Genomic DNA, 19,286 nt, shown 5'->3' with positions numbered 1-19,286 from the left:
ATCGAGCCCCGCATCGAGCCCCGCATCGAGCCCCGCATCGAGCCCCGCATCGAGCCCCGCATCGGCTCCCTGCTCAGCGGGAAGCCTGCTTCTCCCTCTCCCACTCCCCCTGCTTGTGTTCCTGCTCTCACTATCTCTCTCTGTCAAACAAATAAAATCTTTAAAAAAAAAAAAAAGGAGTAACAGACAGCTCACAGAAAAAGAACAACAGCTTACACATGACTAATAAACATGAAAAGAGGCTCAATCCCTATTCATAATTAAATGAATAAACCTAATATAAAATATTTTCCACCTCTCACATTGGCAAAAATAAAAATATCAGTAGAAGGATTAATAACACTCAGTGTTGTGAAAGTGTGAGGACAGTGTGAGGAGACTGGTGCGTCGTCTTTGGATTAATAATCAAAACTAAAAATGCATGCTGCCTTTAACCAATGATTTAACTCTTAGGGATTTTTCAAACCAGATTTGCTCATGTGAAGATGTTCATTTTTGTACTAACCAAAACCAAAACCAACAAACGGCCTAAATATCCACCCAAAGGGACCTGACTAACGAGCGATAACATGTCCAGGTAACAGAATGCTGGGCAGCCATTTAATGAATGCTGTAGGTCTGCTGGTGAATGGTGTATGCATGTGGATGAGGAAAGAGTTCCAGGATATTTTACCAGGGGAATAAAACAAGATGCAGACCATCTTGTTGGATGGGACCTATTTATATATTCATTGAACATGTTTGAGAGGATATCCAAGAAACCATCCACAGTGGTTCTCCTTGGGGAGGGAGGCAGGGGGTCCAGGATGGGAAGGAAACTTACTGTGTACTCTGCAGGTTTTACTTTTTATTATTATTATTATTATTATTATTATTATTATTATTATTATTATTTTAACCACAAACAGGTATTACCTTAGAAATTTAAAATAAAAAAGTTTGAAAAAACAAAGAATATCAAAGTCAGACCAAGAAGTAGAAGGAAAAGTATCCAAAAAGTAAGATGGGAAAAGAAATATGTCCAGCCCCTGAGGTTGGAGTGAATCATCAAGGCAGTAGCAAGCTGCCTGGAAAAAACCTTTGGTTTTCAGGATGCCTGGCCTGGCCTCCTTTGGTGTGAGCTGGGGAAATGCTCACCATCTCAGAACTCAGGGAGCTGCTGTGGGTGAACCCCGCCCACTGGCTCCTTCTTGGGCAGCTGGAGGGTAAGAAAACATTCATACAAACTGAAGGTGAACAAGGCCAGTACAGGGTGGGGCCTGAAACCTCTTTTCACCTTGGTACTCTACTTCAATTACAATTTACTTCAAGTCTTGCACATCACTTTTTAAATTTCACAAAGAGCTTGTGGTCAGCTTAGCCACTCAAGCTAGAAGATTAACAGTAGCCAAAAAGAAAGGCAGAGGGGCCTGAAGTAAGGGCAGTGCTAAGGGAGGGAAACAAAGAGAAGTTTAAGTCCAGGAGATAGAATTTAGAATGGGAACAATGGTTCTCAAAAAGTGTACTCCAGACAGGGCCCTAAACATTGAAAAACGTGGACTCCACCTCCTACCACATATGTGATTAAGAAATAAAAAGGTATGGAAGTCCAGCAAAGTTCTGAATATTCTCACTGTGATGACTTTGATCTTTTAAATACCAAACATGAAATTCTTTTCTCATGTTTCTGCTTCCCTTATTTGTTGACACTCTGAACGTGCGCTTAAGTCTCTCTACTGGAGAATTCATCACTGTCTGCAGACTACCAGTATCAAAATTATCTGGCTTTTTGAGGCTACTTCAGTGCTACTAAATGGGAAGCTCTAGAGGTGGGTCCAGGAAACTGAATTTTAGCCAGACGAAGAAATAATAGTAATAATAAATACGGTAAGTAGCCAGTGTCCACTTTGGCTCTCATGACTTTTGCCTCCTGATATTCACACCCTTGTGTAGTTTCCTTCCACATTGTCCTGCGGGGGCGGGGGGCAGCATATGACAGAAGTGAAGCTATGTTGCTTCTGAGATTAGGTTATAAATGAGTTAGGCTTCCCTCTGGGGTGTCCACTCTCCCTCTCTTTCTTGGATCTGTCACTCTGGGGAAGCAAACTTCTATGTTGTGAGCAGCCCTATGGAGGGGCCCATGTGGCAAGACGAGGAAGCCTCTGTCCAGCTAAGAACTGAAGCTTGTCAGCAACTTGGGTGAGAGGTTGGAAGCAGATTCTTCAGCTCCATTTGAGTCTTGTGGTGACTGTTGTCTCAGGCCACCAGCTGACATCTTGCCTAGAACCTCAGGAGAGACCCTGACCCAGACTTACCTCTGCTAAAGCCACTTCTGGATTTCTGATCCCTAGAAACTGTGAGATAATGAATGTCTATTTTTTTAAGCTGCTAAGTTTAGGGATAATTAAGCAGAAATAGATAACTAATATAAGTACCATTTGTTGAAAGCTTACTGTGTATCATGTTCCCTTCCAAGTGTTCAACAGATGTTATTCTATGTGAATTTCTCAACCTATGTGTGAGGTAGGAATTATCAACCCCATTTTGCAGGGGAAGAAACTAAAGTTCAACACAAGTGCTGAAAACCACTATTGTGCATATAAAGTTTAAAAGAGAATATCCAACATGTTGAGTGAAAATATTACCAACCAGTTACTTTAACCATAAAATACTTTTTTTTTTTTTTTACTAGACCCGTGCTTTGGTATAATTATCAGAAAAGATTATTTTATGTTTCTTCCAAAAAATGCACTCCCAAGTGTACTCAGGGGAGCTGAATTAGTTGACCGTTAAGCATAATGTTTTCCACTTAAATTTTGGAGAATTCCTGCCAAATGCAGCATTTTAAAATTTAGGCACAATTAACACGAAGGCAGCCTTTCTGACAATTAATTGGTCCTAAAGTAGGTTTCCCTTTTTATGAGTTTGTTTCCTTATTTGTGTCAATAAAATCATGCCATCGGCACAAATGACAAACAGTGGTGAGTTGACTTGCTAAGCCTGGACTGGAGCCTCGGCCTCTGGACACCTAGACGGGGGCCATTCCTATAGCTTGCCATTTTCTCTCTCTACTTTGTGAGATCCTGTACGGTTCCCATACATTCCAGTCACACCTGCAAGGTGGAGCAGGCTTGCAGGTCCAGAAGTCACCTTGGATGTGGGTGTGCTGTGTGACTTTACCACTGGGAGGAGAGAGGGGAAGCTCTGGCTTAAGGAGCTGAATGCTATCTAACCCCCTTCCCCCAGCTTCCTCCTCCAACTGTGCTCATTTCTGCTGTTCTGGGAAGCAACAGTAGAGAAAGTATGGATTTTTAGAACCCTCTAGACCCGATATCAAATCCGGGCTCTACCAGTTACTTGCTGTGTGATCTTAGCCTAGCAACTTTGCCTCTCTGTACCTGAGCTCCTTATTTTCATTCATTCATTCATTGGTTCATTCATTCATTCAATCACATGTTTATTTAAAAATATTTACTGAGAGCTTTCCAGGCATAGAATTATGTGGTGAACAAAACAAAGTCCCTTATCTCTAAGAGCTTTCCTTCTAGCAGATGTGGAAGGTTGTTGGAAAGACAGACAATAAACAGGAAAACTAATATATAATGTTACACGGGGATGGTAGTAGGTGTTGTGAAGACAATAAAATAGGGTAAATGATAGAGTGACGAGGGGTGCCACTTATCTGTAAAAGGAGATGGTAATTCCTACTTCACAGGGTTGATCTAAGGATTACATAAGATGTAACATATGAAGCACTCGGCACTGTACGTGAGACAGAGTATTCATCGTTGAGTCCTTGTTATGTAATAGACACTGTTCCAAGTAGTATAGAGACATTAACTTATGTAATCACCTCGTTTTACAGATGAGCTGAGGCACCGGTGGGTTGTATTACTTGCCTAAGGTCAGGTAGTTAACAGATGGTAGAATTAGAACATGAACCCCAACATTCTGACCTCAAAGCCTATGTTTTTATTTGATTTGCTAAATGATAGTGTCTCTCTCTGCCTTTCATAACTTGATTTATGGAAGACGGAGGGACCCAGAGTAGGGTGCATTCAATTTTGTTGGCGGGGGGGGGCGGGCAGCAGACAGAGGCCAGGTGGGACCTAGGGCAGCTTGTGAAGCAAGAGCAAGGGCATCTGGAAGTTGAGTAACCATGTAACCTGGTGATGCAACTAGATGATAAAAAAGGTGACAGTTGAGGACAATGGAGTAATGAAATACTTGGATGAAGAGGGTGTCTTCATTTAGCTTAAGTTGCTATAACTAAATATCATAGGTTGGGTCACTTAAACAATAGACATTTCTTTTTTCACAGTTCTGGAGGCTGGAAGTCTGAGATCAGGGTGCCAGTATGGTTGGGTTCTGGTGAGTACCCTCTTCCTGGCTTGCAGACTGTTGTCTTCCAGGTGTGTCCTCAACATAGAAAGAGAGAGAGAGAGAGAGAGAGAGCAAGCTCTCTGGTGTCTCTTCTTATGAAGGCACTAATCCCATCACGAGAGCCTTACCCTCATGACCTCACCTAACCCTAATTACCTCCCAAAGGCCTCATCACACTGAGGGTTAGGGCTTCAGTATATGAATTTGGAGAGGGGCACAATCCAGCCCATAGCAGAGGGGATGGACAGGACCTATGGAACTTATTGCCAGAATCTAAATCCACAAAGCTTTCATGGGCAGGAATCTAACAAAGATTAAACGTAATAGGAAAAGTGCCAATCCCTGAATTTGATCTAAAAAATTGCAAAGTCAGGGGATGGAGGAAAAAATTTTGGATTTAGTTAACTATAAGCTCAGTCCAAGCAGTTGGGACAATGTGGTCACCAAAAGAATGGACACTTCTCTGGTCAGAAGCATCATTCCTGGGCCAACATTATATTTGGGCGCCCCTACAACACAGTCCTAAGGTGTCCTTTCCTTTGGGGTCTCCCTGCCCCAACCACCTCAAAACACATCTTTCCATCTGCAACCCTCTTCCTCAGCTATTTTCTTTCTTAAGTTTTTTTTTTTTTTTTGAGAGACAGTGTGTGTGTGGGGGGGTGGGGCAGAGAGAGAGAGAATCCCAAGGAGACTCCGTACTGAGCATGGAGCCCGATGTGGGGGTTGGGGCAGAAGCTCGATCTCATAACCCTGAGATCACGACCTGAGCCCAAAGCAAGAGTTGGATACTCAACCAACTGAGCCACCCTGGTGCCCCTTCCCCAGGTATTTTCAAACAGACCGTCAGCTTGTTATTTGTGGGCTTTCTAAAGTATCAATGTATTAATTTTTAACTGAACCATATGTTACGTAATGTGCCACAATACAGGAGGCCTTTGTATGGATAATAGCAGGAATTAAAATTTAAGAAAAATACATGAAATAACGAAGATGGAGAAAACTAAAATTGAGAACAAGCCTAGGTTTATTTTATTTTAGTGGTACAAAGCCACTTTCAGGCCAGCTCACAGAACATTAAGGAACCACTGAGGTCCTGCAGGAACACTGTTTGAGAACCACTACTTTACTGTACCATCTTCTCCATTCTTGTCGACAAGTGCCCCGTTACCAGTGGGCTTTTTCCCTCTGGCCACAATATCCAGTCCTTCCGCTTCTCCCTCCTTGCCATTTCTGGTTCTCCTCCCTCCCTGGGGGCCCTTGCAGGCTGAATGGCAGGTAGACTCAGACAGTCACTTGCTTATTCAGCAAGTCGTCAGGAGAACCTACTATGTGCCCGACTCTGCTTTAAATACTGGTGATGAAATGACCAGAAACCGGCATGGGCTCATCTCTTATGGGGCTTCTAATCCAACTGGGGGGAAGATAATCAAATCCAATTAGTTATGCACACGATTATAAATTGAAATGACATCTAGGAAAGAGCTAATGGATATAGCCACCAAAAGGACAGATAGCAAAGGCAGTGGTTGTGGTGCTTCCGACAAACAAGCTAGGTGACCTTTATCAGTAAAGTTACATAATCAAGTCCAGAAAGTCATAGGGAGATAATTTTTACAAGTGGGCAGGAAAGAACTACAGAAAAATCATCTCTCCACCCTCTGCTGCCATTCCTCCAGATCGAATCTTTCCCAGCTTCCTCCTGGATGACTGCAACAGCTTCCTAATTGTTCTCCTTGCCCCCAGTACTGACTGTGCCATCCCACTCTCCAAATCAGTTGCCGTCAAAAATGAGCTTTCGACAGTGAAAATTTGTTTGTTCGCCCCATCTGCAAATCTTCCTGGCTCCCCATGGACTTAGTCATCAGTTTTTTTTTTTAGATCTCTTCCAACTGAATGATTATATATTTATATATATTTATATATCTATATTTATATACACACACACATATAATTGAATTATTCAATTAATATATTAATACTATATATTAATTGAATATTATAATTGAATATATATAATTTAAATTCAATTAATTAACATATAATGTATTATTTGTTTCAGGGGTACAGGTCTGTGATTCATCAGTCTTACATATAATATCCAGTGCTCATTACAATACATGCCCTCCTTAATGTCCAGCACCCAGTTACCCCATCCTTCCACCCCCCTCCCCTCCAGCAACCCTCAGTTTGTTTCCTATGATTAGGAGTCTCTTATGGTTTGTCTGCCTCTCTGGTTTCGTCTTGTTTCATTTGGTCATCAGTCTGACTCCTTAGCCATGCGGGCCCACTGCAATCCAGTGTCCAAAGCAAACCACCTCCCGCTTCATGTCCCACCACTTGCCCTGGCACCCTATGCTCCGGACATACCTACTCACACTCTGTCCCACTTTGATGTCTTTCCACACGTCCACACTGCTCTGCCTGGTAAACCTGGTCTGCTCTTCAAGCTGTCTGATGCCCCCAGTCCTGAGAAGCCTCTCCAGACATCTGGTTACCCTTCGGCTACCCTTTCTTTGGTGCCCTTTTCATCACAAGTCCCTGTGGCTAGTTACTGATTTGTATGCTTGTATCCAGTACAAAGGTTCTCAAACTTCAGCATGCATACGAATCCTTTGTGGGGGAGCTTGTTAAAACACAGATGCCAGAGCCCCACCCTAAAGCGACTGAGGCAGAACTCCTGGGTGAAGTTCGGTCAGCTGGAGGTTCAACAAGCTTCCCAAGGAACTCTGATGCACTTGGAAGTTTGTGAAGGTTAAGTCCCACTCGTCTGCAGAAGAGACCGTGCCTAACTCATTCCAGGCAGACAAACGCCCACTCCGAGAGGAAGGTGAGCATTCTCTACGGAGCGCTTAGTTCAGCATCGGCGCATTTATGTGTAGGCGCCTTCCGTACTTTTCTCATGAAACTCCCACCAAAAACTCCCTGAGGGAACTACCCCACAAAGGGAACTGAGACTCGGAAAGATTCAATCCTGCACCCAAGAGAAAGTGGTGGTGCTGGGACTCTAACCTGGAGCCGCGGGCCTGTGAGAACCAGCGCGCTCTCTGCGTGTCTCGTTCTTCACAGGGCCCCATGCCTGCTGCTGGCCTAGAAGAAATGGGAAAAATCAAGGTCATCCAACTCTGTGCTAGGTTCCAGTCTATTTACAGGATTGGCCTCAATTCTGAGACCTTTTTTCGTTTTTAGGGTTAAAAATGTTTTTTTACCTTTACAAAGTGACGGTGATGGTAGTTGATTGCTTTCCCTTTTTTAGTCTTTATGTGGCAAAATAAAAAATTGGCGGGGCGCCTGGGTGGCTCAGTCGGTTAATCGACTGCCTTCGGCTCAGGTCATGATCCCACGGGGGTGGGGGAGGGTGGGGAAGAGAGGGGCGCTGCTCAGCGGGGAGTCTGCTTCTCCCTCTCCCTCTGCCCTTCCCCCTGCTCGTGTTCTCTCTCTCTCTCTCTCAAATAAAATCCTTAAAAAAAAATTGGCAACCCCTGTTCACTGTCCTTTTTTCTTAAATTAGACTTGTTCTGGAAATCCTAAAATGCGGTACCGCTGATTTTAATGCAATCTTCTTTCTGTAGCGTGAGCCTGTTTCCTTGACTCATCCTGCAGCAAGTAGAGATCACTCATAACACTTCTCGGCACAGTGGAGTTTTGGATATTATTGCGGAGTGTGTGTGTGTGTGTGTGTGTGTGTGTGTGTGTGTGTGTGTGGTGGTAACGAAGAAGAAGGGGCCATTTTTTCAGGGATGGGAGAACTGCTCAGCATCCCTCCCCTTCTGAGCCTGGCTAAGCGGGCAGCCATTACAGCTGGGGGCCGGGCGAGGGGTATGGTCACAATTCTAGCTCTTTCTCTTTTGCAGTTTAAACCCTATTGTAATATTTGAGCACATCATGCTCCCAAAGCCCTCTCTTCTCCGGATGGGAGGCAGGAAGCCAAGCTAGAATAGGGAAGGGTTTGGACAGGACTGAGGTGACACGTATAATTCTCCTGGCCCCTGCAAAGGCGCCTCAGCTTCACTGTCCCATCAGGGAGGAATGTCCTGGAGAAGGTCCAGCCAGTTCTCATGGTCCCTGCCTAATTTTCTGGTCTTGGGAGATCTGAGGAGAGGAGACAGGACGGAGGTGGGAAGCTGAGGCCATGGTCGTTGCGTTGGCCATTCCCACTAGACTGTGGGCTCCATGAGGACAGGGAAGGTGTGTTTGCTTCATATCTGTGTCCCAGATACAGCCTGGCCCATTACAAGTGGTTAATAAGTACCCGCTACACGAATGAATGGTCGTATCTGAGTGAGACAACTAGAAGAAGGGCCTTGGCAGGGGCCAAAGATGGGGTCTTTCAGAGGAAGAGACAGGAGGGTGTGGGCTCTGGCCTGTTACCCCAAGACTGATCTTCAGGCACTGGTGTTGTTAAGGAGATAATTAGTCATGCAGGGTCCTTGATGAGTGGGATCATCTAGGGTTTGTTTGTTTGTTTGTTTTTTTCCCCTCCAAAACCATCCTTTTGCCCAAACCCCAGATAGTTTTCCTTTCTTGTTTCTACTTCCTCATATTAACATCCCAGCACTGAGGAAGGAACAACTCAAAAGCACAACCCAAAGAGTTTGGGTTTGGATGAAAAGGGAAGATGGAGTGGGCCCGAGGTTGGTGAGACAGCTGAACCTGAGTGACCCCCACATGATGACTGACTCAAACACTTGGACTTCACAGAGCCAGGGACTCTAAAAGCTTGGGCATTAGAGGTCATCTACTCCCACACAGCGCATTGAAATCAGGGATCCCGCCTGGGGCATCTCTGGTATTGAACCCCATTAGGAGACCCTTGGTTTAGTAGTTTTCTAGTCAGAGAAATCCACTTGGGTCTCAAGGCCCCCTGATGCCCCTGTCAGTAGACAAAGGAAAGGGAAGAGGAGTAAAAACCCAGGTGTGTCTGGCTACAAGCCCAGAAGTCAACCAAAGAGCCTAGAATGTCCTTAGGGACACTGACCCACATACTATCTCAAGAGAGCATTAAAATTTAGCCCTGAGTGTCTGGAAAGAGTTCTGCTAAAATCTTTGTCTCTTTCCTAAAGGCTCCAGGAGCAGACCTTGTATCACAGGCTACGTCAGGCACTCCAGGGCTCACCTGCCAGGCCCACGTGGGCTCCAGCATGACAGAGGCATTCTGGAATGGATGTCTTCAGAGGATGGGTAATACTCAGATTTCGTATTCCTAGGCTGACTCCTGTAAGCAGAGAGGGACCTGTAGGAATGTCCTGGGCTGGGGTTGGGGGAGTTGAACCTCACCCAGACCATGAGCTGATGGAGCACACAGTCAGGAATGGAGATGGGTCATTGTCCTCTGTCTTCAAAGCTTCTGACCTACTATAATGGGGAAGCAGAACCACCATCTGTCATCTGTTCTAGAAGGAGGCAACCAAGCACAGAGACTGCAGATCATCTGTGTAAGCATATACTTCTCTGGGTGTGTCTGTCTCTTTCCTTGTGAGTGTACTTCACCCTGGGTATATTTGGATACAGCCAGATATATCTATTTATCTGTGTGTTTCCTTCCCGGTTCTCCTTTTTTTTCTCCCTCTTAAATATCATATCCCCCAGGGGTCTGGCCCCTCTTCTCTATTCCCTCAAGACCTTTCCCTGGTTAATTTCATCCACCATAGCCTCAGTATGGCTATGAATTCCAAATCTATATCCCTGTCTTCACTCTCCTGGTCCTGAGCCCCAGATTTGTGTCCAGGTCCTCCCAAACACCTCAGTTTGGCTGACACACATTCAGCTTGCTCCTAAGAACTCACCAACTTCCCCACCTTATTATCAGAATATCTGAACTTGCCACACCCTCTTGAATACCTCTTCACTAATGTCTGATTTTCCTCCCCAGATTTACAGGTGGGGCAGGGGTGGGATGGGATATGGTGGGGTAGCTCTGAGAGTTGTTTAAAAGTGTTCTGGGGGCCTGGAACAAACATGGAGAAATTAGCTGGGATCCAGCAATGGGTCAGGAACAAGGTAAGCAATTGTCTACGGCCATACCACCCTGAACGCGCCCGATCTTTTCTGATCTCACAAGAATAAGGTAAACAATTTAGAGCTGGATTGCAATGCCAAATGGAGCAAACCGGATGAGAACAAAGCATCCTGTGGCAAAACCACGGGGGTCAGAGATGGAGGAGCTACTGGGTTAGATGAAGCGCCATTGGAGAAAGTGAGGCTAGCCCAGAATGATGGTTGATCATCATTTTACACATTATACGTGTATCTGGCGCATGAGATCTGGGAACAATCAGAGAAGCTAGGGAATAATAGCTTACTGTCATCGATAGATCAAGTCCAAACTCCTTAGCCAGAACATTCAGATCCCCTCTGACCTGGATCATGCTTACTTCTACAGGTTCACTCTTTTCACTTTCCAGCTCATGCCAGTACTGCAGGCATTTCCCTGAATTCAGCGTGTCTCTTGTGCTCCTATGGGCACACACAATTCCCTCTGCCCAGAACATTATTTCCACTGGTGTTTACTCAGTAAAGACCACCTCATCCTTTTGGAGTTAGCCCCAGCTTCCTCAACTCCTCCACGCATAACGAACGATTCTGACGTCCTTCTGATGTCACCAGAAACATAAGTTTATATCTCAATTATTTCAATTGCTGCACTCATGATAATTGTTTCCTTGCCTGCCTGAACTGAACTGTGTGCCCCATGAAGACAGAGCCTATCTCTTACTGCCATGTTTAAATCCCCACATCTAACATGGTAGATAGCACATAGTTGGTGCACAGTAAACATTTGCTGGATGAATGAATGAATGAATGGACTCACATTCTTATCAGGGAGACAGACAAGTAAAGAAAAGAATTACAAAGCTATGAGGAAAAGGCCATGCTAACAGGTCATTTTGGGTACAGAGAGGAAGGAATGCCTGATTTCAGGCAGCCCTATCTCCCTTTCTGCTCCCTGCAATACGTAATTCAACATAAAAGCACTAAACAGTAAAATAAAATTTTTGAAACAAACAAGAAATCTTATCCATAGACATGAAATGACATAAGCTCTTTCTTTTTGGGAAGGGGGCAGTACCTCTGCTTTGTTGGTGACCGTAGCAGTCAGGGCTCTGGCATCCTCAAGAATTTAACAGAAGAGAATGTCATGACTCTTGGCAGAGATGTGGGCGGGTTAAAGAAACCAGCCGGGACTGAAGAGGCACCTACCTGAAGATTAACGACAGGAAGAAGAAGTCGCCCTCTCTGGGCCTGAGGTCCAGGGTGGGAGCCTAGAGCTGTGGCCATGGAGGAGCACAGCCACTGCCAGAACTTGAGCTCAGCCCAGCAAGCTGGTGGTGCAGGTGGGGGTGGGAGAATCCCCAATCATGCCCTCCTTCCACCTTCAGATCTGCCTCTGACTCTTGTTAGCCAAATGCAATCAGGAGCCAGAGGGCAAGTGAGCCCAGGTTATAGCCATAGAGGTCAGCCTCCAGGGGCAGGGGAAAGAAGGGCTGGGAATGGAGCTGGGTAGTGAGAGGGCAGAGAACAACCAGCACTGGGGGGAGATGCCTCTGCTTTGCAGGTGACCTATGTCTATGATTATTGCCTGTTGAGGAATCAAACATTGATTCGGGCCCTGTAGATGAAAATTCTACGTCTCATGCTTTCTCTATTTGGATATTTGTGTAGCCCAGCTTATTAAAATCTGTGCCACTTATTTCATAGGTCTGGGATGGGGCAAGGGTATCTACGTTTTTAAAAAGCTTCCCAAGAAATTTTGATAGGCCTCGCTTGTTGAAAACCACTTTTATAGTCCCATCCTCTCAATTTTATCTCTGGCCTAACGTCCAGAGAAATGAAAAATGCCCTGACTTGGCCATGCTCCGAGAACTATTCCTTAGGTGACATTAAAGGATTTGGCTGGAAAAAGGACACGTTTGCACATGTCTCCTAGCCCCATTTCTCCATTTTCTGATGAGGAAACCCAGGCTCCAAAGATGGAGTGAAGCCCCTAGTTAAAAGAGCTAGTAAGTCCCAGAGAAGGACAGGTTAACACCAAGTACAGTAGTTCTAACTCTCAATCCAGGCTTTTTTCTGGGCAGGACACTGTAGGAAGGTAGGTGTGTGTGTGTGCGCGTGCGCGTGTCTGTGTGCGTGCACGTGTGTGTGTGCATGCGTGTGCGTGTGTGTGTGTGTATGTGTGGCACCAAGCCCTCCGGGGAACAACTGTAGTCTCCCATTCTGGTAAGGTAGGTCTGCCTACAGTCCCTGCCTAGGAAGAGAGCAGAACAGGCAGAATTCACTGCCCACTGGGGCTCAGTGCAGAAGGAGCTTGGAGGGGATGGGAGAAGGCTGTGGGTGACCCCCAATCCCAAGTCTTGATTCTCACCCTATTGCCCCTGACTCTGAATCTCTGCTTGTCAATTCTATTACCAAGAGAGGGCTGCTCCCCACTCCAAGTGAGTGTCAGGTCCGCACAGGCTTTGGGGAAAGCTGGGCGGGTCCCAAAAGAAAAAAGAAAGAGGCCTATTGTGGGAAGGGCTCACAGAAGGCAAGCTGTAGGCTTCTTCTGGCCCAGCACCAGATTGGGGTGCAGCAACAGGGCCTTAGTGTCACCCCAGGATGTTTAAAATTCATTGTTGGTTGATAATTAGGGCTAATTAGGGCTGGTTATCCCCTCCAACCCCAGTTCCCAAAGCCTGACACACAGCTCCTTCCCTCCTACTGCAGATCAAAGACCACAGGCCATCCTTTAAGAAGTATCTGAAATCTCGGTCTCCAGGAAGCCTCCTGGACTTTCCTAACACCAGCAGCCTGCTCCTTCCCCATCCTACACAACATGTGGGCTTGGGAGGAAATTTAGAGATTTGTGCTTATTTTATATATGAGGAAATCAAAGCCAGAGAGGGCAGGTGATTCACCCAGTCACCCAATGTGGACCTGGCAAAACTGGACAGAGATCGCAATGCATTTGACCTCTTACCAGTCCACCCATTTAATTCCCATGATTCTGATGAGGCCCGGTTCCAAATGTGCCTGTGTCCCTTTAGTCTCTGTAATCTCGACATCCAAGCTGCCTAAACCGGATTTTGGCAAAGTTAGTTCCCCCTTGTGTGGGTCCTTAAGTATGCTCAGGTCTGCCTGTCATTCCTGATGTGTTCTTATGCTACAGTTAGTTGTCTCTGAGCTATGAGAGGCATGTGCCTAAGAGCAATGAAGTATTTGTGGTCTGTAAGCTGCTGCGGGCTTGTCTCCGTGTCTCTTTTTATGTCGAAGGATGTGTGTCGACCTGCGGCTGCTGGTTTTGGGTCTCCGTACTTGTGTGATGCCTGAGGGTAACTGTGATTCTGTATATGTTTGTATATACGTGGGGACGATGAGTCTACGGGCTGCTGTGGACCTATTGATGTGTCTCTTTTCATGTTGAAGGTGGTATGTACGCTGACCATTGTGTGTCCATTTGGATGTGTGTTTGTGCACAATGAAGGTTGTGAGTCTAACCGTAACTGTGTCCGTGTGAACTGCGTGTTTAAAGGCTGAAGGGAATCAGCTTTTTATCCCCGGGTTATGAGATGTGTGTAGCCGTGTGCCCACGACAGGAATGTGTTTGACTCTCAGCCCAAGCTCGGTCCTCACTCCGGGGTCACAGTCACGTTCCGTCCGGGGTGCGCTGGCCCGGGTTCCCGGAGGGGCGGGGCCTCGAACGCCCCGCCTCCCCGCCTCCAGCCCTCTCATTGGCGCTGTGTGCTGTGACGTGGCGGGGATCGCAGACAGGAATCGGAGCGCCCGGCGAGCGGGAGGTATTGTCCGTCACCCTAGGCTTTGTCTTCGCCTGCTCACCTGGCCGCGGGCACGTCCTGGCCGCTGCAGCCCAGAGCGGAGTGTCAGCCGCTGCCGCCGCCGCTGCCGCCATGGTGTCCCCGGTCACTGTGGTGAGTGAGCGAGCGAGCGAGCCAGTGTCCGGCGCGGCCGGAGCCCACCGGCCTGGGGACTGGGCTGCGGCAGGCCAGGCCGTCGGGGGCCGAGGAAGGGCAGGGATCCCGCGGCGGTCGGCGTCCCCGGGCGGGAGGCGGGCGCTGTCAAGTGCCCCCGCAGGACGGACCCGTGGCGCCCCTCCTCCACGCGGCCCCTGCCCGCCCGCGGGAGGGAGGAAGACAGTGGGCACGTGACTCGGAAGCGTGACTTTGTTGATGTCTGTGTGTCTGACGGGGGTCGGCGGGGTGGCTGCCGGGGAGAGAGAGGGGACAGCAGCTGGCCGCCAGGTTCTGCGTAGGCAGACCACAGGGAGGCGTGGGAGAGGGCGGAGAAGGGCAGCAAGGTGACTGGGACCTCCTGGGAATCCTGGCCCAAACTTGTTTCCTGGCGTCCCTCATCCTATAAACAAGCCTGGGGTGCGGGAGGGGACGCCCCTAAGTCCAAGCAGCGTTGGTAATGCGCTGGAAGAAGAGGGGTCATTCTCTCTTGACATCTCTCCCTATTCAGACTTTCTCAGCTCGAACCTTTGTCTCTTCCCCACCCTTCCTCTTCTAGTGTTGGATTCTCTATGACTGTCAAAGTCTCACCAGCTACTACTACTACGGCCTGTTTCTCCTTATAGGAAATATGGGGCTGGGGGAGGGGTATGGAGCAGAGGTTGATGCTTCCAAGGACTGGCAGGTGGTTGCTGGGTAGAACTGGGGACTGTGGGGTTGTTCATCTCCTCCAGTCTCCTCCTCTACCCATGCCCCTACCCTGACGAGCCTGGATGGGGCAGATCTCCATAAGAAGGGACTTAGTCATCTTTTCTCCCTGCTCTCACCCCTGGCAGAGCAAGGGCAGGCTTGGACCCTGGACCTACCCATCTGCCTCTTCCCAACCTCCTTCATCACAGTCTGATCAGTCCTCAGGTAACCGGCAGTCTGGGAATCCGTGTGTTCCCAGAGCCTTGTGCTGGACAGCTCACCCAGCCAGAGTCACAATCATTTTGGGCAGAGTGTGTGTATACAGGGAACCTCAGCAGTTCTGGATCACCCACAGAGACCCTGTACCTTGAAGCCCAAAAAAAGGAGCTTCAGGGGATCACAGATTCAGAATATCTGCAGTAGCCCCCTCCCTCGGCTTGGAGAGTACCTGAAGTGGCCTTGGACACACCTTGCTTTAGCTGCCCTCCCTCCTAATCTGGCTGAGGCTGAGTCAGCTGCTCTAACTTCCCCCTCTCAGTTCCACATCTCCTCCCAGCCAGTCTGCTGGCTTCAGATCAAAAGCTGGAAAGAGAACCCCTCCCCTGCTTCCTTCCTCTCTTTTTGATGAGCTTTTGAATTGCTCTTGTTCTCTGGGAAATGAGACTGACCAAGAGACACCCCGCCCCTTCAACTCCCCAATCCCTGAAATGGTTCTCTAGCCAGCATCCCTATCTCCTCTCCTTGCTCTTGACGGTACCTTGAGGCTGGTACCTTTCAGGGCAGCTGGAACAAAGGCTGAAGAGCAGACTGGCCAAGGAGAGAGCCTGTGGGGGCTGAGGGCCCACCCTCACACATTCCTGGCACTCACCGGGTGTTGCCAGGGCCCTAAGCCTGTGCCCTGGCCCCACTGTGGAGGATCACGAGTTGGCCAGTTGTGGCGTCTCTGTGGTTTCCTGCTGACTCCGCTTCATTCCAGACAGCTGGTGGTTGATGCTGGCAGAGAGGGGTTAAAGGGGTTTTGGGGAGGGACAGGGAGGAGCCAGAAAGGGAGAAATATTGCCTGCAGGAGGGGACTTTATCCCAAGATCTGTTTTCTGCCCAGCGAGTGACTATTCCGGTCCTGCTTTGGGCCAAGAATGCCCACGGGCAGCAGGAACAGTGGAGCCCTTCCCCTGCCTAATCAGTTAAGCCTCAGGGTGATGATGGGAATGTTCATACTCTGCTGGCTGGTTGCGGCAGGCCAGACTGGCTTTCTGTGTGTCAGTTCTCCCTACTTGGGAGGTGGGTCTGGCTCTGGGGTGGTATATGTCTGGGTTGAGGGTGCTGGCTCGGAACACCTCTGTGTGCTTCTGAGCTCCAAGTGCTGAGTGCTTCCCTTGTCCTGTGTCCTCCAGGTGAAGAGTGAGGGACCCAAGCTGGTGCCCTTCTTCAAGGCCACCTGCGTGTATTTTGTGCTCTGGCTGCCCTTGTCCAGCCCATCGTGGGTCAGCGCCCTCATAAAGTGCCTGCCCATCTTCTGCCTCTGGCTCTTCCTTCTGGCCCATGGCCTAGGATTCCTGCTGGCCCATCCCAGTGCCACCCGCATCTTGGCGGGGCTCGTCTTCTCCGCTCTAGGTGATGCCTTCCTCATCTGGCAGGACCAGGGTTACTTTGTGCACGGTCAGTTGCCCCAGTAGCTATCTGGGCGGAATCCTGGGGCTGGGTGCCAGAGGGTCTTAGGTGGCCAAGGATTTGGGAGAGGGAGCTTTTGAACAAGAATATGGGGAATCTGAGGGTTTCTGAGGCCAAAGACTGTGGGGCCCTTGTTGGAGGATTACCTTGCAGATGATCTGGTGATCAGTTCTAGAGTTTCTCAGGGGAAGGGAGGGTGTATCTTTACCTCTGTGGATTTCTTCCCACTCCTGATACTCCCCAGACAAAGCTCCTGGGTTTTCCGAAGCACTCCCCTCCTACCCCAACCCTGTTACTCATTAGTCCCCGAACCTGCCCTCAGCATCCCCTCATCCCCTCTCACTCCTAGGTCTGCTGATGTTTGCTGTGACCCACATGCTCTACGCCTCGGCCTTTGGCATGCGGCCATTGGCTCTGCGGACAGGTCTGGTGATGGCCGTGCTGTCGGGCCTGTGTTACGCTCTTCTCTACCCGTGCCTCTCAGGTGTCTTCACTTGTCTGGTGGGGGTCTACGTGGCCCTCATCGGCTTCATGGGCTGGCGGGCTATGGCAGGACTACGGCTGGTCGAGGCAGCCTGGCGCTGGACTGAGCTGGCGGCAGGCAGCGGCGCGCTGCTCTTTATCATCTCAGACCTGACCATCGCCCTCAACAAGTTCTGCTTCCCCGTGCCCTACTCACGGGCACTCATCATGTCCACCTACTATGCTGCCCAGATGCTTGTCGCCCTATCAGCTGTTGAGAGCCGGGAGCCACTGGAAGACTACAGACTGAGCAAGGCTAACTGAGAGGCCAGAGGCTAGTTACCCCTCTCTCCTCCCGGGGCAGGGGTCCAGGACCTGCAAGGACTGGGTCAGGATGGCTGTAGGCCTAACCTGGGGCAGCAGATACCACCCAGGAAATGTACAAGTTTGAGGGGGTGAGCAGGAAAGGGATCTCTCTAGCAAAGCTAGTGGTCCGGAACAATTCTGAGAGCTAAAAAGAGCCAGCCTGATTCTCCTTGCTGGAGCTGAAATTAGACATCTCCCCACCTCTTACCCCATCGGGACTGTCAAAACCCCTCTGGAGGGTGATGGTGCTCAGAGTCTTGTCACCCCCGCCCACTTCTTCTAGATAGAAAAGTCTGACTCACCCACTCCCACTCTTTCTGATCTGCACAGAGCTGAGGGAAGAGAGGAGAAATCTGAGCTGAGATGACCCAAGCCCAGGGCTTGAAGCCCCTTTTGCAGGCCCCTAGTTGGGAAGATTGGATGAGAATGGAGTCTCCCTTTCCTTCATCTATCCTTGTTACTTGAACAATCTCAATTTCTAAGTGTTGGTGGGAAGGTGAAGGGGTGTCTGTCCGGGTAGGTGAGACTGGGGACTTCATTGGCCTGGGAGCTTGCGTTACCAAGGATTCAGGTTGGTCCCATCTCTCTCAGAGGCTAGCCCAGAGTGCAGGCCCACCACCACCACCCTTAGACCCTATCCCCAGGGCTAGGGTGAACCATGCCAAAGGAAGGGGCCAGCCTGTATGTGTGTCTGTGCATGTGAATCCGTGTGTGTGTGTGGTCTGTCTCCCAGTCTATGTCTGACTCTGCCATCTGTCTCTGTCCTGCTGTCTAAGTCTTATAGGGAGAGGGCCTCAGGGAGTTGCTGAGGGGGTGCTGAGCCTGGCTTAGAGAGCTGGGACCCCACCCTGCCTCCATCAGTGCTTTCCTCTCTGCCCCTTCTGCACTGGGAGCCAGAGGAGGGGGCTCCAATGACATTCTAGGGTCATAAGACCTAAGGCATATTCAATGCAAAAGGAGCAAGGATGGGACAACTCCATCCTTTGCTGCTCATGTGAAAAAAAAATAAAAACCAAGGACCATTGACTGTCTTGCTTGTCTGCCTGTGGGGCATGTGGCTGTCCTGGAGAGGAGGGGGCGGGACATGGTGCCAGGGGCCCTGGATGTCCTTACAGCCTGGGTCACAGTCCTGGCCAGTGCATCTTGGCGCCAGGCTGGCTCCCTGGCTCTGGTGACACGGTGCTGGTTGGAGTGGGTCTCACTTCCCCGGTCACGTGTATGGGCGAGGATGTAGTTCAGGAGGAAGGGGGATGGGTAGTATTTACCACCATCCAAGTTTCTCCTTGATACATTCCCCTGCGCACGGGTGCCTGGCCACCTTTGGTAAGTCTTAGTTACCCAGTGTCCTCTGCTGCTGCCCACCTCCTCCCGGACCTGCTGCCTGCTCCAAAATGATCCAGATTCCCATCAAGCCTCTCCTCTCTCCTTGGCCTGTGGGCTCAGTTAAACAGCAGGGAGGAGGGAGATTAGATTGGTTGATTTGTACTTTAGATGGGAAGCCCTGGCGAAACAATGGAGTGGAGTCACTCCACTCCAGGGGCATTTGCATCTTAATGGGCAGTGCCCCGACCCAGAAGCAGAAAAGGAAGCCTTGGGTGGTGGTGAATATGCCCTTAGTAGAGAGGTTGTAGAGTTGTAGAGGAAGAGGCTCAGTCCCATGTGGGTGATGGGTGAATTAGTGATTTCCAAACTAGGATTTTTTACAGATTTGTCCCCCTGGTGGGGGACAGTGAAAGAATAATTTGAGGAAGGAGGCTCAGAGATCCCCCTATCCTTGTGTGATGTCCAGTAGTT

General features: G+C 49.0%; 1 protein-coding gene across 1 annotated transcript; it reads left to right on the top strand.

Annotated features, from left to right (window-relative positions):
- The first annotated feature begins 14,153 nt into the window (after positions 1-14,153).
- On the top strand, positions 14,154-18,526 carry TMEM86A (transmembrane protein 86A). The gene is made up of 3 exons (XM_021685840.2): positions 14,154-14,264; positions 16,388-16,652; positions 17,014-18,526. The coding sequence occupies exons 1-3, from the start codon at positions 14,244-14,246 to the stop codon at positions 17,448-17,450; spliced, it is 723 nt and encodes a 240-aa protein (XP_021541515.1). The 5' UTR covers positions 14,154-14,243; the 3' UTR covers positions 17,451-18,526.
- Positions 18,527-19,286: the final 760 nt, after the last annotated feature.

The sequence above is a fragment of the Neomonachus schauinslandi genome, chromosome 11, assembly GCF_002201575.2.
Source record: "Neomonachus schauinslandi chromosome 11, ASM220157v2, whole genome shotgun sequence".
Lineage (NCBI taxonomy): Eukaryota > Metazoa > Chordata > Mammalia > Carnivora > Phocidae > Neomonachus > Neomonachus schauinslandi.
This window is presented reverse-complemented; position numbering and strand designations above follow the sequence as displayed.

Coding starts and splice junctions, on each gene's coding strand:
- TMEM86A (XM_021685840.2), top strand. CDS start 14,244: ATGGTGTCCCCGGTCACTGTG. Junction 14,265..16,387: donor TGGTGTCCCCGGTCACTGTG/GTGAGTGAGCGA, acceptor TGTGTCCTCCAG/GTGAAGAGTGAGGGACCCAA. Junction 16,653..17,013: donor CCAGGGTTACTTTGTGCACG/GTCAGTTGCCCC, acceptor TCTCACTCCTAG/GTCTGCTGATGTTTGCTGTG.